General features: G+C 39.4%; 1 protein-coding gene across 2 annotated transcripts; it reads right to left on the reverse strand.

Annotated features, from left to right (window-relative positions):
* YIPF4 (Yip1 domain family member 4) lies at positions 1-26,455 on the reverse strand. Of its 2 annotated transcripts, NM_001257440.1 has the most exon segments (6): positions 432-1,100; positions 4,799-4,912; positions 8,268-8,345; positions 12,185-12,356; positions 13,884-14,037; positions 26,125-26,443. In NM_001257440.1, coding segments are annotated over 6 exon segments (735 nt in total). In that variant the 5' UTR covers positions 26,204-26,443; the 3' UTR covers positions 432-962.
* Positions 26,456-27,580: the final 1,125 nt, after the last annotated feature.

A 27,580-nucleotide genomic window follows, 5' to 3' on the forward strand; every position in this document is an offset into this window, starting at 1 on the left:
TATAAAACAAAACACACAACTGGGAAGTATTTTATTTTTTTCTACTTCATATAACATTGTTCAAGACCACAAGAATTTAAAGGTCTCTTTCTCCAACTTTTATGATTTAGAAGTACCACTTAAAAATATTTACTGATGCTGTAAATATTACTGTTTTTGTACTAGTAACAATTTTAATGAATGCCATATCCATTATACCTCTTGCTCCTTTGGTCAGAAAGATAAACAGAAACTTTCAATCAGATGTTCAGACATTCAAAAATGGTTTTGAAAAGTATACCCAAACAAACCAAATATATATCAGCAACTATTACAATCAGTTTAGTAGTTATTAAGAATTCTTAACAAGGAAGTATTGAAGCATGTGTGAAATTTAAAAAATTATATACAATTTTAAAAACAAATTTAAATTTTTAAATAAAAAAGATTAATGGCCAAATTAAAAAAAGTTTGTGCATCAGATTTAATATCTTAATGTTTATCAGAAATATATTTTGTGAATAAGAATTATTTCATAAATATATATGTATAAATATAAATATATATCTGCAGGATCTGTGATGCTGGAGAAAACATTTTGAAGAAAAAAATTGCACTTTAGATTATCAGGATATTGTCAAATTTACCCTTCAAGTGAAATATAATTACCAATCCAGGTGCTTTTGGCACAAGTTTTTAGGTGAATATTGACACAATCTTAAAAACACAATGCTTTTGTATTTTATTCACTGGAATATGGAGAATCAAGCAGAATTTAAAATTCTGACCCAAAAATCCCAGATAACTGCAATTGCTTAATTAAATACAAAAAAAAAATTGTTTTACAAAGCGCTTAAACTTCCCTTTCCATCTGGAACGTGTAAAATTTTGCCAGCAACAGGTTTTCTCCAATTCCTTCAGCAAGAATTCCCAGCCTACACACAAATGTGACACCATCTTTTTCTATTCATGTATAACTTGGATCACACACCAGTATATAAAGACAAAAAATAAATGTATAATAAAAAGATTGGATAAATCAGAAGAGGCTTTTTGGTCTTGAATTCTTCACCCACTAACAATGAAGCAGCACTGTAGGCAGCCCAAAACACACCAAACAGCTTAAAAAAAGGAAAAAAGACAAAAGGCAGCATATTAGCAAGTCGATTAACTTTTTGGATATCATAGAGTAAAAATGGTGTTTATAATATTTTTAAAAAATCAACAACCAATTTTGGTAAATAGCAAAACTTGTTACAAATGTTAAAAACTTATTAAGAATGTCCATCTTTGCTGTACTCCTTGACTTCTGTAAATGTGGTCTTATCAGACCTGTCTTATCATAAGAATCACTTGGGGTGCCTATTAAAAAGAGACTTGGGGGACTCTCTAGTTCTGTTGAATTATAACTTATTAGTTTTTTCTTTTTGAGTTATAATTTCTAAGGGAAGCATCTAGTTATCAGTATTTTAAATTAAGTTCCCTGGTAATTATGATTAGCCAACTTTTGAAAAAACTATTATTACACCAAATTACTGAGAGAAAACTAATTCCTGCAAAGTAGGAAATTTTCTTTTTCCTTCTAAATAAGAAAATCGATTAAGTAAAAATTTTATACAATATTTATTTTTTCCCCAAGAATAGGTAGAAATACAGGGTTGAATAAAAAAGAGAAAAAAAAGACCACATTTTGGTCAAGAGTTTAAATAAAGTATACTATAGTTTTTGGATTACACACATACATACTTCTAAATTATTTCTACTGGAAACTTATGCAATACTTATTGATGTAGTCAACTAACACAATTTACAGCATAAAATTAAGGAAAAACTTCAAGGGAAATCAGGGAAACTATAATAGGAACAGACCTGGCACAAGGCAGAGTTTCTAAACCTTGCAATATTGACATTTTAGGCTGCATACTTCTTGGCTGTGGGGCGCTATCCTGTGCATTGTAGGATGGTTAGCAGCATCCCTGCCCTCTACACACTATATACTAGTAACACTTCTCAAAAATACCTCCAGATGTTGACAAACATCCCCTGGGGGACAAAATCGACCTCAGTTGAGAATCACTGCTATACAGGTAAAAACTAAATATTGGCAAACTTATTAAAAATGTATTTGGTCTGGTCCAGTTTTCCACTGGGTTTGTTGAACTTAAAAAAAAAAAAAAAACAGTAACCCTACAAAATAATTCAAACATACACAAAAGTACAGGGAAATATATAAAATAAAATTTGATCAAATTGCATTTGTATATCATGATTAGATTGTTTTCATTATAAATGGTTGAAGAGTGACAAGTATTACGAGATTTGATGTTAAATAAAATCAGTGCACTTAAACTATATATTCTAATGTTAGAGTTTACTGATTAATTTTGCATCGTATTTCTCAACAAACCACAGACTGAAATAAGAAATGTGTAATAGCTCACTAACTCACAGAAGAGTAAGTGATCAGAAAAAAAATTTTGCCACAGAATAGTCTGAAGTTTAAAAACAATTTTATTCTAAAGTTTTAATGATATAAAAAAGAGTTTTCTATTTCATAATGATTTATATGTTGTATAAAGAATATTAAGGTCCAACTTTCAGATGAACTACATGATTAAAAATGACCAGAGAACAACGGTTTTAACCATTTTGGGAGTAGTCTCAGAAACAAGCTTAACCCAAGTGAAAAAACACACACCAGGAAGTGATCGTGAGTGAGTGGTATGTTCACTAAGGCTGGAATAGGAGTAATTAAATGTCTGCTGCAACGTTGACTTTAAACTAAGTTCTAATAATGCCAATTTCAAAAAAAGATTTCAGGGTTATACTGAAGAAAACAAGGTCTCTTTAGTCTCTGAAGTGTTTAAACACAAAGATGATCTCAAAATATTATAATTTGGATTTTTATTGAGACAAGGTCTCACTCTGTCGCCTACACTGGGGTACAATCACCGCTCACTGCAGCCTTGACCTCCTGGGCTCAGGCGATCCTCCCATCTCAGCCTCCTGAGTAGCTATGACTAACAGGTGCATGCCTCCATGCCCGACTAATTTTTGTATTTTTGGATAAATGGTTGAGTCTCAAACTGGGCTCAACTGATCCACCCACCTCAGCCGGCTGAATTGCTGGGATTTAGGAAGGTGAGCCGCCATACCTGGCCTATTTTATAATATTTGTAATAACAGCAGCCTGAGTGCTTACTCTGTGCCAAGCACTGTACTAGGCAGAGACAGGGTCTTGCTCTGTCACCCAGGCTGGAGTGCAGTGGTGCGATCATGGCTCACTACAGCCATGGCCTCATGGGCCCAGGCAATCCTCCCACCTCAGCCTCCCAAGGAACTGAGACCACAGGTACCTGCCACCACATCTGCCTAATTTTTTGTGGAGATGGAGTTTAGACATGTTGCCCAGGCTGATCTCAAACTCCTGAGCTCAAGTAATCCACCCGCCTCAGCCTCCCAAAGTGCTGGGATTATAGGCGGTAGCCACCATGCCTGGTCAGCATTATATATACTTTAAACTCTTTGTAACAAACCCTAAAACGCAGTTGTTAAGTTTACCATTGTTAACAACAAAGTGACGGTAAGAAACGTTAAGATACCTTGGAAGACCAGACAACAACTAAGTGGCAGAACCAGGATTTGAATTTAGAACTGATTAGTTCCAAAAACTACACTTTCAATACCCAATGCTTATTATCAGTATCAGCTTAACGTAATTCTAACAGGAATCATTATTTCTTTTATATTGAAATTAGCAATAATTTCAACTGGCTCAGCTACTTAAATACTTTCATGTGGAGGTTACATAACATCAGTTCTGAAAGTCATAGTCTTCAAAAGTTCCGTTCTCCATAAAGAACAAAATTATATTCACTGTGTAATATACATACATGTGTCAAGGCAGTCACTTATTCCCCAAAGTTGTTCAACATTAATAAATTCCAATGTTTAAGTTATATTACTCAAATAGTAATAAATACATTACTATTTTTTAATACTTATCAGTAGATGTTTAAGTGTATGTACATATGTTAATTTAACATAAATAACACAAAGAAGTCCTGATCTCTGCATTACGGAAAATCCAATTTATTAGAACCACATCTATCATATTTGACAGGAAAGTTACTATTCAAACAGGAGTAACAGTTACTAAATAAATGTCCAGTGGAATTTTAAATAAATATCCCCCTCAAAATCTGTCAGATGAACTCATATTATAAATATAGAAAATAACTTTTAAATTCAACATTTAAAAAATGCTGACCAGGCCGGGTATGGTGGCTCATGCCTGTAATCCCAGCACTTTGGGAGGCCAAGGCAGGTAGATCACCTGAGGTCAGAAGTTCAAGACCAGTCTGGCCAACATGGTGAAACCCCATCTCTACTAAAAACAAAAAATTAGTCAGGCGTGGTGGCACACACATGTAGTCCCAGCTACTAGGGAGGCAGAGGCAGGATAATCACATGAATCTGGGAGGCACTCCAGCCTGGGTGACAGAGCAAGACTCCATCTCAAAAAAAAAAAAAAAAAAAAAAAAAAAAAAAAAAAAAAAAAAAAAAAAAAATCTGACTATAATATCCTGAAACCTGATTTGCTCTTTGTTTTTCCCCCTAGACAAATGGTAATATCTGGTGATTAAAAAGGAAAAAAATAAAAGAAAAATAACTGGTAAAATCAGTAAGAAAGGTCACTTCCAAAATACTACCAACCGTTTGATAAAGAGTTTTATATCACAATATTCCCAGACAGAGGCCTAGTATACTTTTGATACTGGAAAACAGTAAACTATGTAATACATAATCCTTAACTTACTTTTATAAGTGTAGACACCACTTCAAATGATCCAACCACCAAAAGTATAGGGGCTATTACAATGAGAGGAAGTAATGAATATCCTATAACTCCAAGGACTTGGCCATATGCAACCTGTGAATTTTGAAAATTTCAAATAAATGTCATAGAAATCAAGATACTCATTTTAATCAAAATTGAACACCACATATTCCTTGCTGTATTCAAATAAATGTGAGCATTAAGAATAAATCATAATCTATTATACTCATTATTTCAAATTATCATATAGTCTCCCATGTTCCTGGGCAGTCTCACCAACCAACATGGTTTCAATTAAAATAAATTTGCTAATACCCAAATCTACATTTCCAGCATTTACCTCTCTTGAGTTTCATACTACCTTCAGTATATCTCTACATTGCATTTTGTCACTACATCCCATTCAGATGAAAAATCCAAGGTCTAGAGAACCTAGATGTTACCAATGCAGACCAGAAAGAAAGGGAAGGTGGCCAGGAGAGACTGAAGAGAAAAATATTTTTTAGTGACTACTTTATGCCAAGTTCTGTGATAGGGCTTCACATGCTGTGGAGATCAAATGAAATAACAACCCTATGAAACAGGCATTATTGTCTCTATTGTGAAGAAATTGATTCTTAGAGAGAAACAATGCTTTGCTTAGGAAAGCAAAGCTAGTAAGGTGTCAGTGTTCAAATTAAAATCTAGGCCCCTAAACTCCTACATCAACAGTCTTGAATTACCAAAAAACATAATGATATATATTTTCATATATTATACTAGATTTGTCTAGGACATAAGAAATAATATATAAACAAATATAATTTTGTGTCTATTAGAATTATTTTAAATTTCCATATGCAGAGTAAAAAAGTTTCACAGATGTTACTCTAAATTAATTAAAGAGTTTTATTAAGATGCTCGATCGAACATATTCTAATATCATTCACTTATGAAACTGAAAATAGAAGGAAAAAAATAAACTTTTTTTAAAGACGGATCTCCCTCTGTTGCCCAGATTGGAGTGCAGTGGCGCGATCTCAGCTACTGTAACCTCCGCCTTCCAGGTTCAAGAGATTCTTCTGCCTCGGCCTCCTGAGTAGCCGGGACTACAGGCGCGTGCCACCATGCCCGGCTAATTTTTGTTGTTATTATTATTATTATTATTTTTGAGACAGAGTTTCGCTCTTATTGTCCAGGCTAAAGTGCAATGGCGCAATCATGGTTCACCACAACCTCTGCCTCCCGGGTTCAAGCAATTCTCCTGCCTCAGCCTCCAGAGTAGCGGGGATTGCAGGCATACGCTACCACATCTGGCTAGTTTTGTATTTTTAGTAGAGATGAGGTTTCTCCATGTTGGACATGCTGGTCTCGAACTCCCGACCTCAGGTGATCCACCCGCCCCAGCCTCCCAAAGTGCTGGGATGACAGGTGTGAGCCACCATGCCCGGCAATTTTTGTATTTTTAGTAGAGGCGGGATTTCACCATACTGGCCAGGCTAAAACAAAAACCAAAAAACCAACAACTACTCCTGGGCTCAAGTGATCCTCCTGCCTCAGCCTCCCAAGTAGCTGGGACTACAGGCGTGCGCCACCATACCCAGCTCAAAAGTCCTTATTTATTTATTTTTAAGACAAGATCATACTGTCAGCCAGGCTAGAGTGTAGTGGCACAAACACAGCTCACCACAGCCATAATCCCTCAGGCAAGCCTCCTACCTCAGTCCCTGGTAGCTCGGACCACAAGCACACACTACTATGCCTAGCTAATTTTTAAAGAGATAGGGTCTCCCTACGTTGCCCAGGCTGGTCTTGGAACTCCTGGGCGCAAGCGATCCTCCTGCATCAGCATCCCAAAGTGCTGGAACTACAGGTATGAGCCACGGCATCCAGCCCCTTTTGAGTTCTGGTGTGATATCAGAGAATATTCACAATCATCTGAAAAGGTTACTAAAATACTCTCCCTTTTCAATTATATACCTGTATAAAGCCTTATTTTCTTCAGATACTTTAGCCAAAATAATATATCTTAACAGATTGAATGGAAAAAGCATATATTAGAATCCGATTTCCATTCAGCCAGACATTAAAGCTACTTACAAAAATGTAAAACAATGCTATGCTTCTAACTCTTTTGTTTTGGAAAATATGGTTGTTTTTCTTTAAATGTATTGTTTATGTTAAAATGTAGTTGGTTTATTGTTACAAATCTCTTTGGCAACGTGAGATCAAAACATTTGAGAATTTCCAAGAATAAATTCTGGCTGGGTGCAGTGGTTCACACCTGTAATCCTGGCACTTTGGGAGGCCGAGGCGGATCACCTGAGGTCGGGAGTTCAAGACCAGCTTGACCAACATGGTGAAACCCCATCTCTACTAAAAATACAAAAATTAGTTGGGCAGGGTGGCAAGTGCTTGTAATCCCAGCTACTCGGGAGGCTGAGGCAGGAGCATCACTTAAACATGAGAGGTGGAGGTTGCAGTGAGCCAAGATTATGCCACTGTACTCCAGCCTGGGTGACACAGAGTGAGACTCCATCTCAAAAAAAACAAAAATGAAATAGGCCGGGCATGGTGGCTCATGCCTGTAATCCCAGCACTTTGGGAGGCTGAGGCGGGTGGATCATGAGGTCAGGAGTTCAAGATCAGCCTGGCTAAGATGGTGTAACCCCATCTCTACTAAAAAATACAAAACTTAGCTGGGCACAGTGGTGGGCACTGTTACTGTGCCCACCCAGTTACTAAACCCAGTAATCCCAGTTACTCGGGAGGCTGAGGCAGGAGAATTGCTTGAACCCGGGAGGCGGAGTTTGCAGTGAGCCGAGATCGCACCACTGCACTCTAGCCTGGGTGACAGAGCAAGACTCTGCTTCAAAATAAACAAACAAACAAACAAATAAATAAATAAATAAATTTTGGCTGGGCGCGGTAGCTCACACCTGTTATCCTAGCACTTAGGGAGGCCAAGGCGGGTAGATCACTTAAGGTTGGGAGTTCGAGACCAGCCTGGCCAACATGGTGAAACCCTGTCTCTACCAAAATTACAAAAATTAGCCAGGCATGGTGGCACATGTCTATAATCCCAGCTACTTGGAAGGCTGAGGCAGGAGAATTGGGAACCCAGGAGGTGGAGGTTGCAAAGAGCCGAGATTGCCCCACTGCACTACAGCAGGATGACAAAGCAAGATTCCATTAAAAAAAAAAAAATTAATAAATAAAAAAAATAAATTCTATGCTTCCCTAAAGGCTGCAATTACTTCATAAATGGGACAGGATATTTTCTTTTTCCTCATTTCTCGTACCATTTATTGAGTAAGCACAATACTAATGTTGATCATCTTAAAGGAACTAGCATAAAGCAATTCTGGGACAAGAAACAGTTTCTTGTATAGCTAATGATGACATCTGCAGTATCAAAAATCAAGCTCACCATAAAAAAGAAAGGTTATTTTCAAAATAAACTACTTACTTCTCCACCAAGAACTCTGGCCAGTAAGAAAATTGTTAGTGAACCAAATATCCAAATGGTTATAATCCATGAGACCACCTTAGGGAGAAATATCATGCAATTAATATTTTTATACCAAATAAGCTGATAATTTTCCAATAACTCAATTCTCTGCCATAAATGACAGTTTAGCACGCCCAATTTCAGGTCATAGAGATGTTATGTGGGCTCTCAGGTATCATTCCAAAACTTAATAAGAATATAATGTGTGATACAGTTTTACATCCAAATTAAAATCTTAGTAATTATCAATTGCCTAAAGAAACCTCAGTATTTCAAAATCTATGATAAAAGATTATTGCAAAAAAAGTGTTTACTATCAACCCCCTGTTTTACAGCATCCCACAAGAAAAAATTATTTCTGAAGTAAGTTATCAATCTTCTCTGGAAGTCTTTAAAATTTATGTTACATATTTATTCAATAGAATATGGAAGCCATTTCAGACAATTTTAACTCCTCAAACTTAGTGTAATGATACATACATATATTTATATTTTCAAGCTCTGTCTGCTGGGATGGTCTAGATATAACACCCCAGTAGCAACATAAGCACATTTATTGCCCAGATACTGGTTTCTTTTATTATTTATTATTTTATTTATGTATTTATTTAATAGAGACAAATCTTGCTATGTTATTTGTTTATTTACTTACTTATTTAAGAGAGACCAGGTCTCACTATGTTGCCCAGACTGGTCTCGAACTCCCGAGCTCAAGTGATCCTCCCACCTCAGCCTCCCAAAGTGCTGGGATTACAGTAGTGTGCCACCATGACCAGCCCCAGAAACTGGTTTCTAAATATCATTTCCTAATTAAAGGAAGCAGGACTTCTTAAAGAAATGGTTGGCCAGTGCAGTGGCTCATGCCTGTTATCCCAGCACTTTGGGAGGCTGAGGCGGGTAGCTAACCTGAGGTCGGGAGTTCAAGACCAGCCTGACCAACATGGAGAAACTCCGTTTCTACTAAAAAAAATTACAAAATTAGCCAGGCATGGTGGCGCATGCCTGTAATTCCAGCTATTCGGGAGGCTGAGGCAGGAGAATCACTTGAAACTGGTAGGCAGAGGTTGTGGTGAGCTGAGATCGCACCATTGCACTCTAGCCTGGGTGACAAGAGTGAAACTCCGTCTCAAGGGAAAAAAAAAAAAAGAATGGTTGATTCCAAGGCTAGGGCAGGCAAAATACAAGATTAGCCCAGAACACTGTGTGAAGTAAGAAGGAAAGTAAGTACTGAAAAAAAAGAATGGGATATGTTGAAACGAGACAGAAGGCAAGTTGAAGGAGCTCCCAATGGTTAAAGCTTGAAAAATCTGAGCAATAAAATAAATTATGACAGTACTGGATTATAACTCAAAGAATAAAATGAATGAGGGAAACAGAAAAATCATCATTCTGTAAACATTATAGTAATAATTACTGCATGCACGATCTACCAACGGATGCTAAAATTAGTAGTCTAAAGTTAGATGGGAAACAGAATATTTGCATAGTTGCAAAGTATCTCCATAAGATATTTATTAATTACAAAGAGAAAAATAGTAACTTTACACTGGAGAAATTGAACAGATACTACCCCATCACCTAACCAAGTGATCAAGGTTAATATCACCAATAATAAGACGTATCAGTATCACACATTCCCTGTCAGTATACAGAGAGGGGGACAATGTCACTTCTGAGATATTCTTGCCAAAAATGCATAATCCAAATTAAATCATGAGAAAACATCAAGTAAATCCAAATTGAGTGACATTCTATGATGGTATAGTAATCTGTTTTTTTTTTTTTTTCCTTTTTTTTTTTTTTTGGAGACAGAGTCTCACTCTGTCACCCAGGCTGGAGTGCAATGGCGCGATCTTGGCTCACTGCAACCTCCACCTCCCAGGTTCAAGCAATTCTCTGCCTCAACCTCCCAAGTAGCTGGGATTACAGCTACCTGTCACCATGCCCAGCTAATTTTTGTATTTTTAGGAGAGATGGGGTTTCACCATCTTGGCCAGGCTGGTCTTGAACTGCTGACCTCATGATCCACACGCCTTGGCCTGTAGGCATGGGCCTAATCTTCTGTTTTCAACCTTAGAACCCTTTGTTCAGACGAAAGATTATACAAAACAGATACAATTAGAGATGTTCTAGATGAAGAATTAGTGGTAGGTAGGAGACCAGAGTCTCCATTCACCTTCTTCAATGGTCTTTGCAACACTTTAACAGAATATCTGATATAAAAAGAATATCTGATATAAAATATCTGATATCTGATATTTACTAATCTAGGGTAAATATTAATAGGACTAGTATAGTAATGCATAAAGTATCTTGTGATGGAGAGATTATTCTGGATTACCTTGGTGGGCCTTAAATGTAGTAACAATTGTCCTTAAAAGATGAAAAATGAGGCTGGGCACAGCGGTTCAGCCTGTAATCCCAGCACTTTGGGATGCCAAGGTAGGCAGATCACCTGAGGTCAGGAGTTTGAGACCAGCCTGACCAACATGGTGAAACCCCATCTCTATTAAAAATACAAAATTAGCTGGGGGTGGTGGTGCATGTCTGTAATCCCAGCTATTTGGGATGCTGAGGCAGAAGAATCGCTTGAAGCCAGGAGGCGGAGGGTGCAGTGAGCTGAGATCATGCCATTGCACTCCAGCCTGGGCAACAAGAATGAAACTCCATCTCAAAAAAAAAAAAAAGATGGAAACTCGAGGAGATTTAAGTACAATGGAGAAGAAGGTAATGTGATCATGGAACCAGAAATCATAGTGATGTAGCCAGAAGCCAAGGAATGCTGGCAGCCTCTGGAAGTAAAAGAAACAAGCAACAGATTCTGCCCTGGAGCCTCCACAGGAACCGGCCCTGTAGACATTTTGACCTTGGTCAAAGCTTTATGACTCATTTTGGACTTCTGACATTCAGAACTGTAAAATAAATCTGTATTACTTAAAACCACTAAGCTTGTAGCAATTTATTAGAGCAGACACCAGAAACTCATTCATTTCCAAATCCCTGTGGTGAACAGTAACTTTTTACCCCCTCAAAGCCTTAAACTTTGCATGAGGGAGTGATGTATATATGTTGTGTTTTGGTAATAAAGTATCTGAAAGTAGGACAAAGGGATTAAAATACCAGTAGTAGTATAAAAACAAATACTGATGGAATCCTTCTCATCATTCATTTAAAGTAATGGTCATTTTAAGAACAGAATTATGAATGAATAAAAGGTAAGAAATATGAATATGAGTATTACATTTCAAACTGTTAATCTCTTGGGAAAATCAGAAGGTACATGAGCAGCCCTTCTGGTGACTTCTGCTCAGCTGGAAGTGGTTCTATCCATTTACCCCAGTGTGCTATACAAGTACTAATACTTTTTTTTTTTTTTTTTTTTTGAGATGGAGTCTCACTCTGTCGCCAGGCTGGAGTGCAGTGGCACGATCTCGGCTCACTGCAACCTCTGCCTCCCGGGTTCAAGCGATTCTCCTGCCTCAGTTTCCCGAATATCTGGGATTACAGGCGTGCACCACCATACCCAGATACTTTTTTTGTATTTTTAGTAGAGACAGGGTTTCACCTTGTTGGCCAGGATGGTCTCAATCTCCTGACCTCGTGATCCACCAGCCTCGGCCTCCCAAAGTGCTAGGATTACAGGCGGGAATCACCACATCTGGCCATTCTATGTCAATCGTGATGTGGAAAAGTATGACAGCATTAATCTAAGGTACTCCTCACTTAATTATGGAACAGTTTTAGGAACGAACAAGTGAGAAATAATGGGTAAAGCATTTCTCAAACATAATATGGTATATTACAGTTAATATCTTATATTTAATTTTTGAAACTCTCAAAATATTTAGAATTTGTATAAAATAAGATATACTTACCCTAAACTGTCCATATAATGATATCATGGAAAAGAAAAGAACAACAGCCAGAGGACCCCAAAAGTCAGGATTGTCTCTCACCACTTGTCTATTAAAACCAAGTGATGGCATTGGCATCAAAACACATCGAATTTTGTAGTAAATATCCTTTAGATCGATGTCCAATTCTTCCCTATAATTTTAAAATAAAAATTCTCAAAAGGCACACATTTCCAAATACTAAAACAGTTGCAAAAAAAATTAAGAAAACTTTAAATAAGACAGTATAATCTCCATAGGTCAACAAAACATTTGCATTTGAAGTGCCACATTTCACTAATTCCAAGGTGTACATTTTTAACATTCCAACATCTCTAAATGTGGGATATAGCTCAATCACTGGTATCTTACAATCGTCAGCCTGGAGTGACACCAAGTGTTTCTAATATTTACCTTTCCTTTCGCCAGTCTCCTGGAGGCACTATTTAAGAAAACTTTAAGTAAAATTTTCTGCTTGAGACTTTTTGGGCCTAATTCAGATGGCAAACCCATATGAGAACCAGTGTGGGTTTTACATTCTCTGGGGAAATTCTTTCTTTCCTTCAACATCTTATCCACTGCCAAACTGAAGCAAACTTCCTTGCTGTCTCTTTCTGTGTTATGTTATTTCTCATTCATCCTTACACTAATAAGGAGACAGCTCTTTGATGTCCCAGCTTTATGCTGTCTTATGTACTTTTCTGTTTAATTAATATGTAAAATAACTTCATCTTATAATCAATAGTGTCTTTGATTTGATGATATATGCTTTTTTTGCTGGTTTTTGAGATAAGAGTCTTGCTTTCTCACCCAGGCTGGAGTGCAGTGGTGCAATTTTGGCTCACTGTAACCTCTGTCTCCCAGGTTCAAGCGATTCTCATGCCTCAACCTCCCGAGCAACTGGGACTACAGGCCCGTGCCACCACGCCCAGCTAATTTTTTTTTGTATTTTTAGTAGAGATGGGGTTTCGCCATGTTGGCCAGGCTCGTCTTGAACTCCTAATCTCAAGTGATCCGCCCACCTCAGCCTCCCAAAGTGCTGGGATTACTGGCGTGAGCCACTATGCCTGGCAAATATATGGTGTATTAACATTAAGAAACATAGGATATTTCAGCACTTACTCTACTGATAATTAATACAAAGAAGATTCCAGAAATGCCTCAATTTTACAAGGCTATAGGTTCTTCTTTTCAAAATTATTTCTTTACTTTTTTCTCCAGATAACCACAAAATTTCAGATACTATAAAGAAAGTGAAAGCCTCTTTATATGTAGCTCTCCTCCCAGTGGCAGCTCTAGAATTTCTACATTGAAGAGATTTTGGAGTGGTAATCTTTTTGGAAATCTTAATTTGTCCGAAACTTAATTTCAACAGCAAGTACCTAAGAGCCTTGCTTTTTTCAACTGCATGATTACTTCAGATAGCTGACAGATCCAGGTAAGCTGGAGTAGACATACATGTGTGTGAGATACAGGATTACCATTCTTTTTTGTTTTTTAATTGGTTAAAAAATATTCTCTCATTATTATTTCAGTTTTTTAAATTGCTAGTAAAACTGACAATTGCTATAGCTTTTGACCAAAAAGGTTAATGTTTTCTCTCTACATAACAAGAAAGAATATAATCATCCCCCAGACTAGCTCTAAAAACCAAAAAATATGTATTATTATTTTTACATACAAGAGTGGCTTGTTATCTTCAGGATCATCATCTTCAACTTCCAGAAGCCAGCCATACCCTCTTTGTCTCAGAAATGTAGTAGCTGTAGATTCTTTGATAAAATCTCCGCCAAGATTTAATTTGACATCTGGGGATGCTATTGAACCACTGAGATCTTAGGAGAAAAGAGGACAAAACTATATAAACTAAGAAACAATGTGTGAATCTTAACCAAAGTGAGCAGATATTCAACTAAAATAATTATCATTTGAAGATCTCTATGAACATCTGCTATTGCATATAATCTTCAAATTTTATAGTGATAAGATATCTAAAAACCATCATTTATTTTATAAGAATAAAATGAAAGATGAAAGAAGTGAAAAGACATGCAAAAGGTTTCACAGCTAATTAGCCAGACTGATACCAGAATCTAGACTTAACAACAGTAATTCCTTCAAATTTCAATGGAAAATACATGCAAAATATGTTACACGACATCATTTTGGATTCCTTCATTATTATACATACCATGTGCCTCAGAACAAAGTAACTGAATAACTTCTTTTCAGAGGTATTACATATGTATATATACAAACTATTAGACAATTTATTTGCTAAAGGAAATTGTAGATAATTTCTCTCTACCTTTTCATGTATTTATTCACACATTCTTTCATTTAAATCATCACATATCTATGCTAAGTGTTTCATATATTAATGTTTAGTTCTTGATAAATCTGGTAAGAGTCCCTGTTATTTCAGCCAAAATTTCCCTTTTCTTCACATAATTACATCATTCATCTTTAGTTTTGGCAAAAATAAATAAAGGGCTATGTTTTTTGTTTTTATTTTTTAGGTCAGCTCTAAAAAGAGGTGAAGAGATTCAGTTATCCATATTAAAAAATAAATTCCATGTAGAGTCTGCACAGTATCTTAGGACTTACAGATAATCGTGGTAGTACTAATGCTACATTTTCTAGTTAAAACAATGGAAATAGTTAAGGATTTACCTGAGGTCACATAGGGATTAAAAAGAAAAAGCACATTTGTAGGATCAGACAATATACATTAATAAACAACCATCAACACGGTCAGTGCAAGTCACATGATTATAGTATTATTTCAGAAAAATACTTTTGGAAACAACAAACCAGAACACTCTAACACAGATAGATACTTCTCTGGAGATCATGTCCAACCAATACCAAAGTTAGCTTCCTTAAAAAACAAAAAACTGTTTTTCATATACAGTACAAAGAGCTTAATTTGCATAATACTCTATGAGTCACATCCTGGCCTGCTTGTGACAACTCCTGCAATTAAGTTTGACAAATGTTTACATTCTGAAGCTAAGTCCCAGCTTAGCTACTAACTGATACAGCAAATCATTCATGTTTTCTGGGTCCTAGCATCCTATTCAAAGTTCTTTCCAGGTTAAACATTATATGATTCTAAAAAGTTTTTATAAAGGAGCTCACTCAGAGATAAAATATATTTGAATTCACTACCTAAAGTTTAAAAATAATCCCTGTACATGTTATCATATAATCGTGTAGTTAAAATATTCTCTTAAAAGTGCTTGCTACTTCATCTTAATCTAAGTTGAAATGAGAGAGGTGGAATTTAAAAGTCTATTTCTAATAGATACAAAGAGTGTTTTTTCTTTTCTTCTTTTTTCTGCATCATAGTCTCACTCTGTTGCCAGGCTGGAGTGCAGTGGCGTCATCTCGGCTCACTGCAGCCTCCACCTCCTGGGTTCAAACCATTCTCCCACCCCAGCCTCCTGAGCTGGGATTACAGGTGCACACCACCATGCCCAGCTAATTCTTATTTATTTATTTATCTATTTATTTATTGAGACGGAATCTTGCTGTCTCTCCCAGGCTGGAGTGCAGTGGTACAATCCCAGCTCACTGCAATCTCCACCTCCTGGGTTCAAGTGATTCTCCTGCCTCAGCCTCCTGAGTAGCTGAGATTACTGGCGTGCACCACTATGCCTGGCTCATTTTTATATTTTTAGGAGAGACGGGGTTTTGCCATGTTGGCCAGGCTGGTCTCGAACTCCTGACCTCAGGTAATCTGCCTACCTTGTCCTTCCCCAAGTGCTGGGATTACAGGTGTGAGCCACCGCACTAGGTCAAGAGTGTTTTTTCTTGATTTAAGAAGAAGATTTAGATCCAGAAATCACTAGTACAACAGTGACGTTGGAGGTTTTGCAATTATGAGGCTGGAAAGGACCTTAACAACTGTTTCGTGGTTTCTAGAAAGGACTGCACGTAAAGTCCTTAATCTAAAGCAAAAAAGGATAAATTATAGTGCTAAGAAATGTTGTGCTTCAGAACTGTACATGTTTAGCAGTTTGTCATGGCATGGATGCAAGAACCTCAAAAAGGTATCTTCAGGCCGGGCGCAGCGGCTCATGCCTGTAATACCAGCACCTTGGGAAGCCGAGGTGGGTGGATCACGAGGTCAGGAGATCAAGACTATCCTGGCTAAAACGGTGAAACCCCGTCTCTACTAAAAAAAATACAAGAAAATTAGTCGGGCGTGGTGGTGGGCACCTGTAGTCCCAGCTACTCGGGAGGCTGAGGCAGGAGAATGGCATGAACCCGGGAGGCGGAGCTTGCAGTGAGCCGAGATTGCACCACTGCACTCCAGTCTAGGTGACAGAGCGAGACTCCGTCTCAAACAAGAAAAAAAAGCATCTTCAGCTTACAGATTTTGTAGTACTTTCTGTTCCATGTAAAGTAGAAAAATATCAAGGACACATGTGGGAATGCCAGCAATAGCAGTTTGACAACTCCCCTAGTATCCCCAAGACATAATTGTAAGTGAGAAAGAACAGGAAACTCCAAAAAATTGGCAGTGGTTTAACATGTTATCAGGTTAACAAGTGGAGAATGATGTCAGAAAGCAAGGAAAACAATTAAAAATCACTCCAGGAGCATGGCTGACTTAATTTAAACCAGAGTAAGAACGAGCTAGTTTGGTTGCCAGCTCTTGGATAGATGTCCAGATAGTAAAACATGAATTTTATGTTAATTTCTACTTACTATACTATAATATTCTTGTCATTTTCTAAGTAAAAACAATGTAAAGATAATACATATAAAAGTGGATTTAAAAAGAAACAATCTTTTAAAAAATCTATTGTAAAAGGAAATTTTTTAAAAATGTTTCTACTGCTATTTTAGCTCAGAGTGAAGAATATCAGTAAATTTCAAGTCTTATTGAAAGCCACCTTTGGAAAACTCACACAACAAAATTAACAGGAATTTTTCTTCCCTTTCAACTCAAATGTATGACTGGGTATGGGATCCCTTCTCTGAATCTTCTGCTCAGCCTGAGAATCTGAAAGAGGAAAACTTAGTGCAGTGTGACAGTACACTAAAGATGAAACTTACTACTGATCTGCCCCTAGACAAGTTCCCGATTTCTGTGAAAGAAAAATATCCTGCAATAAACAATGAACATTTTGTGGCACTCGCCACATTCTCATATATAAAGAAGCTTTTCCGTATTTAACAAGCAACAAGAGCAAGAACAAAATCATCTCATTTCATCTCATCTCAGACTTGAAAATGAAGTCTACGTGTGCTTCAGTATGACCCAGAATTGTGTATTTGTGCAGCAAAAACAAAAACAAGCATATGTTTTTGCACTAAAAGATATTAATAAATTTCATTATTTCATTTGAGTTATAAGGATACCATTTAATTTATTTTTTAGACAGAGTCTCTCTGTTGTCCAGGCTGGAGTGCATGATCATAACTCACTGCAATCTCCACCTCCCAGGTTCAAGCGATTCAACTGCCTCAGCCTCTCGAGCAGCTGGGATTACAGGCACCACCATGCCAAGCTAAGTTTTGTATTTTTAGTACAGATGGGGTTTCAACATGTTGGCCAGTCTGGTCCTGAACTCCTGGCCTCATGTAATCCACCTGTCTTGGCCTCCCAAAGGGCTGGGATTAAAGGCAAGAGCCACCATACCTGGCCTAAGGATACCATTTTAATGTATACACAGGCCTATGAAAGAGAGCAAGAAACTGATGCATGTGCATAATTTTGTAATTGCTAGACCTATACTGGAGCTTGATCATGTTACTCTGTAAAAAAATGTTTTTTTCGGCAGGGCGCGGTGGCTCAGACCTGTAATCCCAGCACTTGTGAGGCCGAGGCGGGCGGATCACGAGGTCGAGAGATCGAGACCATCCTGGCCAACACGGTGAAACCCTGTCTCTACTAAAAATGCAAAAATTAGCTGGGTGTGGTGGCGTGCACCTGTAGTCCCAGCTACTCGGCAGGCTGAGGCAGGAGAATTGCTTGAACCCGGGAGGTGGAGGTTGCACTGAGCCGAGATCATGCCACTGCACTCCAACCGGGCAACACAGCGTGACTCCATCTCAAAAAAAAAAAAAAAAAAAAAGAAAATGTTTCTTTCAGTGTCTTGTATAAATTTTTGTCTTAGGTTATATTTTTAATCATGTTATCCTGGTTTATGGCTCTAGTAGCTTTTCTATCAAATATTATCAGTAAATTTTCATATTGTAAATAATTAAATTCTGTAATTTATCTGATTATCTGATTCACAAAAAGATGAAATTTCTTTTGTCTTATGTCTTTAAATTTTTTTTATTTTGAAAAATTATAGATTCATAGAAAGTTACAAAAATAGAAAAGAGAGGTCATATGTACCCTTTACCCAGTTTCCCCCAATAGTACCAACTCACATAACTATCAAATTCAGGAACACTGACACTAGTATAATCCATAGACCTTAATCAGATTTCACCAGTTTGACATGTGCTCATTTGTGTGTGTGTATGTGTGTTTATAGTTATATGCAATTTAAACACATTTGTAGATTTGTGTAATGCCTTATGAGTTTTAAAACTCATGAAAGTGGCCGGGCGAGGTGGCTCAAGCCTGTAATCCCAGCACTTTGGGAGGCCGAGACGGGCGGATCACGAGGTCAGGAGATCGAGACCATCCTGGCTAACACAGTGAAACCCCGTCTCTACTAAAAATACAAAAACTTAGCCGGGCGAGGTGGCAGGCGCCTGTAGTCCCAGCTACTCGGGAGGCTGAGGCAGGAGAATGGCGTGAACTCGGGAGGCGGAGCTTGCAGTGAGCTGAGATCCGGCCACTGCACTCCAGCCTGGGTGACAGAGCGAGACTCTGTCTCAAAAAAAAAAAAAAAAAAAAAAAAAAAAAAAAAAACTCATGAAAGTAAGTAGATTAATTAATGAAAAAAGTAAATCTTGTTTAAATTCCCTAAGAAAGGTTGGCTAAAATGTCATTTTCAGTTTTCAAAACGGAAAAAAAAGTTATTCTTGCAACCGTTACATACTATATATCATACTTCACCAGCATATTGTATAGAAAATATTTGTGGTAAGACTAGACCTATATGGATATTATTTTTCATAAGTAGGAATCATAGAGTTTGAGACCAACCTGGCCAAGATGGTGAAACCCCATCTCTACCAAAAATACATAAATTAGCCAGGTGCGGTGGCAGGTGCCTGTAATCCCAGTTACTCGGGAAGCTGAGGCAGGAGAATTGCTTGAACCCGGGAGGCGGAGGTTGCAGTGAGCTGAGCTTGCGCCACTGCACTCTAGCCTGGGCGACAGAGCAAGACTCCATCTCAAAAAAAAAAAAAAAAAAAAGGAAAAACTAAAGATTCCTCTGTCTACACTACTAACTTGTATTAGAGGTGACGTCCTTTCCGGGAAGGGGGAATGTCAAAGAATAGGCTAAATGGTCACAATAACAGAGTGACAGAAATTTATCATTTACTCAAAAGAACAATGACAGTAATTATCTACAATTTAGTGATCACTGTATTGTGAGCTGTAGGTATTATCATTTTTATATAGGAATAAAAAGGAAGAAGAAAGCCAAGGTTGAAATGCAATATATTGAGTCCAGTTCTCTTTACTAGATTTATAAAACCTACCATCAACATTTCCTTGCATCTATCTCAAAGGCATCTAAAATTCAATATTCCAAAACTGAGATATCTCAGGTCTTCCTCCACTTTTTTTCATTAAATGATACTACTAATCTATCCAGCATTGTAAGCTAGAAGCTTATCCTTGATGGTTTGCTTTATTTGCATGTTCCCTCTCCATCCAAACCACCACTAAATTGTCAGTTTTACCTCTAAATATTTTTAAACCATGTCTGTCCACTTACCATTTCTACCACCAGTAGCAAGCTAATGCAAACCATCAACTCCTGCCTACATGATTACAGTGGTGTACGAACTGCTTTCCCCCCAGTCATTTTTGTCTCCTTCCAATCCATACTCTTCACTGTACCCAGGAGACTCTTTCTAAGATGCAAATATTTCACTCTTCTGTTTAGAATCCTTCATCTCTCTCCCCCATTTGCTTTTCTGGCTCAAGTCCAATAATTTCTACATGTCCTATCTTCTTATCCAGGCCCATTTATCTGCTCTCCTCCCCATCTGGACTCTATACCCTAGCCACACTAAGCCTCTCATTTATTTGAATGAACCTGGATTCTATTTGCCTCAGGGACCTTGTACGAGGCTATTTGCTCTAACTTCAGATAATTAAATATCATCCATTCTTTAGTTCTCAGATATACTTGCTGTATTAGTCCATTCTTGCATTGCTCTAAAGAACTACCTGAGACTGGGTAATTTATGAAGAAAAGAGGTTTGACTCACAGTTCCACAGGCTCTACAGGAAGCATGGCTGGGTATGCCTTAGGAAACTTACAATCACAGCAGATTGCAAAGGGGGAAGCAGGCAGTTTTATACGGCCAGAGGAGAGAGAGATAGATAGTGGAGGTGCTACACCCTTTTAAAAAACCAGACCTTGTGAGAACTCACTATGACAAGAACAGCAAAGGGGAAGTCCACCTCCATGATCCAGTCACCTCCCACCAGGCCTCTCCTCCAACACTGAAGATTACAATTCAACATGAGATTTGGGCAGGGACACAAATCCAAATCATTATACTTGCTTAAGCAAATTTTCCTTGATCTTGCAGACTAGACTATGTAGGTTCCTTTCATAGTTTCCTCCACTTTTCCTTCATTATATTTATCACTGTATATAATTATATATTTGTGTAATTACTTGATTAATGTCTATAAAATCTATGAAGGGATAGACTATTTGGGATTTTTGGGGGCGTTTGTCTTGGTACACATAGACCCAGTACTTATATTAGTGCCTGACCCATAGTAGGCAATCAACAAATGTGCATGCTTATTGAATGAATTAATTAATGGAAGAGCAAACAATACCATAAAGCTTAAATTAAGAAGTGACATTAGGCCTGGCATGGTGACTCACGCCTGTAATCAATCCCAGCACTTTGGGAGGCAGAGGCGGGCAGATCACTTGAGGTCAGGAGTTTGAGACCAGCTTGACCAACATGGTAAAACCCCGTTTCTAGTAAAAAAAAATACAAAAAATAGCTGAGCATGGTGGCAGGCCCCTGTAATCCCAGCTACTTGGGAGGCTGAGACAGGAGAATTGTTTGAACCTGGGAGGCAGAGGTTGCAATGAGCCAAGACTGCAGCATTGCACTCCAGCCTGGGCAACAGAGCGAGACTCTTGTCTCCAAAAAAAAAAAAAGACGAGATAAATGAAAGCAAAAATAATTTATTCTACAAATAATTCTTTTGTGATATTTATACCATGGGTTCTATGATAGGTACTGGGGTATAGAAAATATTAGGAAGTTTCCATTTCTGAGGGACAGTTAAAGTAAGTGTTACCAAGGAAAGAGCATTTGAGTTCAGTCTCAGGTTTTAACTTGAGGCGAGGAGGAGAAAGACATTCTAAGCATGAAGATCAGAATCTGCATACACATGGAGACAAAACACCAAAGCACATTTTAGAATAAAGGGTATGTGTAGACACATAGTAAGGATAGGTATCATTAAGAATGAGGGATTTGGACAGAATCTAGAAGGAAGGGTATACACTGAAAACATCTATAAGTTGAAAATATTCATGGTTAGTAAAACAGTATAAAAAGGGGAGAAGCAAGAATTTATATGACGTGTAGAAACTAGGGAAAAGACCTGGAGCTGTACAGTAAAATATTGATATTGGAAAACAATAAAAAAATAAGTGTGGGGTCAGTTAACACTGAAACCCAAGCAGCAACATCATTACTCACATTTGTTGAACACTTAACTCTTCCAGATACAGTAGTAAATACTTTACATTTGCAAAATATTTGCACACTTGGGTATTCTTATTCCCAATTTGTATACGAGGAAAATGAGGTTAAGAAAGGGTAAACTGGTCGGGCACGGTGGCTCACACCTATAGTCCCAGCACTTCGGGAAGCTGAGGCAGGCGGATCATGAGGTCAGGAGTTCGAGAACAGCTTGGCCAATGTAGTGAAACCCCATCTCTAACGATACAAAAATTAGCTGGGTGTGGTGGCGTGAGCCTGTAATCCCAGCTACTTGGGAGGCTGAGGCAGGAGAATCGCTTGAACCCAGGAGGCGGAGGTTGCAGTGAGCCAAGATCACGCCACTGCACTCCAGCCTGGGTGACAGGGCAAGACTCCGTCTCAAAAAAAGAAAAAGGGCCGGGCGCGGTGGCTCAAGCCTGTAATCCCAGTACTTTGGGAGGCCAAGACGGGCGGATCACGAGGTCAGGAGATCGAGACCATCCTGGCTAACACGGTGAAACCCCGTCTCTACTAAAAATACAAGAAAATTAGCCGGGCGAGGTGGCGGGCGCCTGTAGTCCCAGCTACTCCGGAGGCTGAGGCAGGAGAATGGCGTGAACCCGGGGGTGCGGAGCTTGCAGTGAGCCGAGATCGCGCCACTGCACTCCAGCCTGGGGCACAGAGCAAGACTCCTTCTCAAAAAAAAAAAAAAAAAAAGGTAAGTAGCTTGCCCAAGATCACATGCAGAGTAATTGATAAAAGCCAGGATGCAAATCCAGGACTCTTCCATACTTCAGATACACAATTTAGAAAAATGTAAGAAAGAGACAGCAGAAAGAAACGTGAGGAGACAGCAGACTAGCTCTTTGGTTTTGTTTTTTTGAGATGGGGTCTCACTAGGTTCCCTTGGGTGGCCTCAAACTTCTGGGCTCAAACAATCATCTTGCTTCAGCCTCCTGAGTAGCTGGGATTACAGGCGCACGCTACCACACCTGGCTGTAGACTAGCTCTTAATTACAGATCTATCATGTGGAAGTTGCTAAACCTCTCTAAGCCTCTGTTTCTCTTTTTCTTTCTTTTTTTTTTTTCAGTCAGGGTCTTGCTTTGTTGCCTAGGCTGGAACACACTGGCACAATCATAGCTCACTGCAGCCTAGACCTCTGGGTCTCAAGTGAGGCTCAGAGCAGCTGACCCCATGGTAGCTGGGACCACAGGTGTGCACTACCACGGTTGGCTAATTTTTTTTTGTTTGTTTGTTTTTTGAGACAGAGTCTTGCCCTGTCACCCAGGCTAGAGTGCAATGGCGTGATCTTGGCTCACTGCAACCTCTGCCTTCTGGGTTCAAGTGATTCTCCTGCCTCAGCCTCCTGAGTAGCTGGGATTGGGATTACAGGTGCATGCCACCACGCCCAGCTAATTTTTTGTATTTTTTGTAGAGATGGGGTTTTGCCATGTTGCCCAGGCTAGTGTCAAACTCCCGAGCTCAAGCCATCTGTCCACCTCAGCCTAAAGTGCTGAGATTACAGGTGTGAGCCACCACGTCCAGCCCACCTCAGTTTCTTTATGGAATACAGGAATAATAAAGGTCATTGGGAGTCTAATTAAGAACAAATGAGGCTGGGCGTGGTGGCTCACACCTGTAATCCCAGTACTTTGGGAGCCCAAGGTGGGTGGATGACTTGAGCCTAGGAGTTCAAGACCAGCCTGTGAAACATGGTGAAACCCTGTCTCTACAAAAAATACAAAAATTAACCGGGCATGGTGGCGTACACCTGTAGTCCCAGCTACTTAGGAGGCTGAGGCAGGAGAATCACTTGATCCCAGGAGGTGGAGACTGCAGTGAGCTGAGATCAAGCCACTGCACTCCAGCCTCGGCGAGGGGAGTGAAACTCTGTCTCAAAAAAGAAAGAAAAAAAAAAGATCAAATGAGTAGTATACTTAAAATACTCTAAATTTAAACTGTACAATATATTGTGTGAGGATATTATGCATACACATATAGCTCCTTGGATATATAGATCTGTATGTCTCCTGAGGAAATACAGAGAAGTTTGAATAAACTTTATGGATTTTTACTTATTTCAGGTTTCTTAGTATATGGAATCAATGGGTTATCTACTTACATTATTGTCAGATTTCTTAGGCATATTTAAGAAAACTAATTCCTGAGGGAAGGGAGAATGAAAAGAATAAATACATAGAAACATGAGTTTGAACAAACATCATGTTCTGACACTTAATGGAAACAATTTTTTTAAACCTGGGAAATTAAAGTTGATATTACTCCCTAAGCATCATGCTACCAAATGTAGATGAAACAAACTGAAATATTTTGGGGTGCTGTATCTCAGCTTAAAAGAAATTTACGGCTGGGCTGGTAGCTCACATCTGTAATCCCAGCAATTTGGGAGGCCAATAATCTGAGACAAGCCTAGGCAACCTAGTGAGATCTACAAAAAGTTTAAAAAATTAGGCCGGGCGCGGCGGCTCACGCCTGTAATCCCAGCACTTTGGGAGAAAGAGGTGGGTGGATCACGAGGTCAGGAGATGGAGACTATCCTGGCTAACACAGTGAAACCCCGTCTCTACTAAAAAAATACAAAAAAATTAGCCGGGCGTGGTGGCGGGCGCCTGTAGTCCCAGCTACTCGGGAGGCTGAGGCAGGAGAATGGCATGAACAGGGGAAGCAGAGCTTGCAGTGAGCCGAGATTGCACCACTGCACTCCAGCCTGGGCGACAGAGTGAGACTCCGCCTCAAAAAAAAAAAAAAAAAGAAAAAAAAATTAGCTGGGCATGGTGGCGCAGACCTTAGGTTTTCGTGGGTCCACTTGAAGAGAATAAGCCACCCAGAAAAACCAGCCACCAGATAGTCTCCAGCTACTCAGGAGCCTGAAGCGATCATGGGAGCCCAGGAGTTTGAGGTTACAGTGAGCTATGATCAAACCACTGCACTCCAGCCTGGCAACAGAGTGAGACCCCACCTCAAAAAAAAAAAAAAAGAACAAAAGAAAGAAAAAAAGTAAATGTATCAGCTATGTTCCCTTTGACAGACAAAAATTTTATTGTACATTTTAAATTATGACCAGTACTATTTTTAAAAAACAATGCCAAACAGCACAACAAGAAAAACAAAAGGGAAAACAAGCTATACTGATACACCATAAAATTTCTTAGAAAAATCTAGCTTCTTTTTCAGACTGAAATTTCTGTAAACATAATTTATGTTTTCATAGCAGGCAGTAAGTCTGGTCACTGGAAAATAACTGGTGCACGAAGTGCAATAAAAATTTGAAAATGACTAGCAGAATAATATCCAGGTTATGAGTTGGATAGGGAACTGAGAAAAGGAGGAAAACATTCTCCTGTGCTGTAGAAAAGTATCTCTAGCACAATCGCTTCCTCAGAATAGTACAAAGAAATCTTTAGGGGCTACTGGAAACACATAGTTGGATTATGCTAAATTTCCAATATACCTGGATCAATTTATCTGAATACTGAGGTGAAACACTACAAAACGGGAGGAAAACGGGGACTCGGGTAAGACATCAAATTCAATAAAAACTAGTTTGCATTTGCAGTGCGAATCTGATCCCAGACCCCCCCAAAAAAGTGATCTCCACTGAGTTTGTATTTGCAGTGCCGAATCTTATCCCAGACCCCCCAAAAAAGTTATCTGTTGATACATAACAGAAGAAAACAGTCCTCCTTCCTTATTCTCATTCTTTGAGATGTCCCTTGGCCAATCTGTCCTTTTTCTCAGTAACGGCGAGTAATTCCAGAAATAAAACCTTAGGGTTTCGTGGGTCCACTTGAAGAGAATAAGCCACCCAGAAAAACCAGCCACCAGACGGTGTGGGGAAAGCTAGGGGCTGACCAAGTAACTTGATGCTTTAAAAAGCAGCTCCCTACACCCCTCCCTCCGTCCTTCGGGGCCTCTTGGAAGGCCCGGCAGGCGCGGTGGGCTGCAGTCACCAGTCAGCTTCCTGCCTGTCCCCACCCGGCCACGACCGCCTCGGCATCAGGAAGACCCTACGGCGTCGGGCCCTGGCTTCCTCCGGGTGACAGCCCTTCCAGGGGCTCAGCCTCACCTTCCGCGTCTGCTGAGGAGACAAACGTGAAGTCCCCGTTAGTGGGGGCATAGGCCGGGGGCGGGCCCGGAGGCTGCATCTCGCGGCCCCTCAGAGCCGGCCGCGTTAGAGGAGGCTGCGGCTGGGCCCAGACCGCGAGGCTGCCGCGGCACCGACCCGCACGCTTGCCCTACGGTGCGGCCTACGAGTCTCGACGTGCAAGCTGGGATCGAGGCCGGAGACGGGCACAGCAGGCCGCTGGGCTGTCCCGAGACTGCCCCACCAAAGTCCTCTTGGTGGCTACCACCCAAGCACCACGACGCCGGCGCCCTGACAGGACCATAACAGTGACAGCGCCGCTGCGATTGGCTCTTTGTAATGTGCTCTCCCATTGGCTCCCGGAGGAAGATTCTGATTGGGTTTTCCTGTTGTTGATTCCGGAAGTTTACCCAGGACAGGAAGTTCACTTGTAATTCGTGGAAATCTCAGGCCTCTTTTTCCTGCTTGGATGTTTTTGTTCCTTTAAATACCATCTTTCCTGGCGTTTTGTTTACCTATTAATTGCGTTTTTGTTAAGTGGGTGGATTAAAGAATTGTAGAACTAGGTAGGTTTTTATAGGTCAGTCGCCATACAGGATCTTAAGATTCCATTGCCATTAGCCATTAATTAATTGTGTAGGATCTTGACTAAGTTATATATAATGTCTGGGTGGCAGTTTCCTCACCTGTAAGATGAAGAGGGAATTGGAGAATGAAAATAAAAGGCATAAAAGCCGTAAATCGCCACCCAGAGACTAGGGTTGTAGATACATTCCTTTATGAGGGAGGAAACTGAGGCCAGAGAAAGTAAAATAGAAGCAGATTTACGACAGTACCTAAATCTCCTAACTTCTAGTCAAGTGTTCTTTTCACTGGAAGGCCCTGTCTACTGATAAGCGAAGTTTACAAACTCATCTGCTTTCAAATGTTTACATACGTAACTTTAATATTCAAGCTACATAAATGTGGCTTCCAACTTGAAGAAAGAGGGGTTGGGGTATTTTAGGAGGCCAACTTGGAGAAATACACAATTGATCAGTAACAGAGCAATCAAGAGACATGACTATTAGTGTGTTAAATGGTATTTCTAGAAAATTTTCTCACAGGAGGTAACATGTTGGTACTTAAAGGATGAGTAAATGTAGTGGTTTTGTTTGTTTTAGACACAAGGTCGCTCTGTTCCCCAGGCTGGAGTGCAGTGGTGCAGTAATGGCTCCTTGTAACCTCACACTCCTGGGCTCAGGCAATCCTCCCAACTCAGCGGTCTAAGTAGCTGGGACTACAAGCGCCTGCCACCATGCTTGGCTCTTTTTTTTTTTTTTTTTTTTTTTGAGACGGAGTCTCATTCTGTCACCAGGCTGGAGTGCAGTGGCATGATCTCGGCTCACTGCAACCTCCGCCTCCCGGGTTCAAGCGATTCCCCTGCCTCAGCCACCCA

The sequence above is a fragment of the Macaca mulatta genome, chromosome 13 (assembly GCF_049350105.2).
Source record: "Macaca mulatta isolate MMU2019108-1 chromosome 13, T2T-MMU8v2.0, whole genome shotgun sequence".
Taxonomy (NCBI): Eukaryota; Metazoa; Chordata; class Mammalia; order Primates; family Cercopithecidae; genus Macaca; species Macaca mulatta.

What these genes read in the sequence shown, in the direction of transcription:
- YIPF4 (XM_077958481.1), bottom strand. Translation starts at nt 26,203, where the DNA reads ATGCAGCCTCCGGGCCCGCCCCCGGCCTATGCCCCCACTAACGGGGAC. An exon ending in CTCCTCAGCAGACGCGGAAG is followed by an intron (nt 14,038 to 26,124) that starts GTGAGGCTGAGC and finishes TTTTCTCCTAAG; the next exon opens with ATCTCAGTGGTTCAATAGCA. An exon ending in CATTATATGGACAGTTTAGG is followed by an intron (nt 4,913 to 12,184) that starts GTAAGTATATCT and finishes CAAAATTCACAG; the next exon opens with GTTGCATATGGCCAAGTCCT.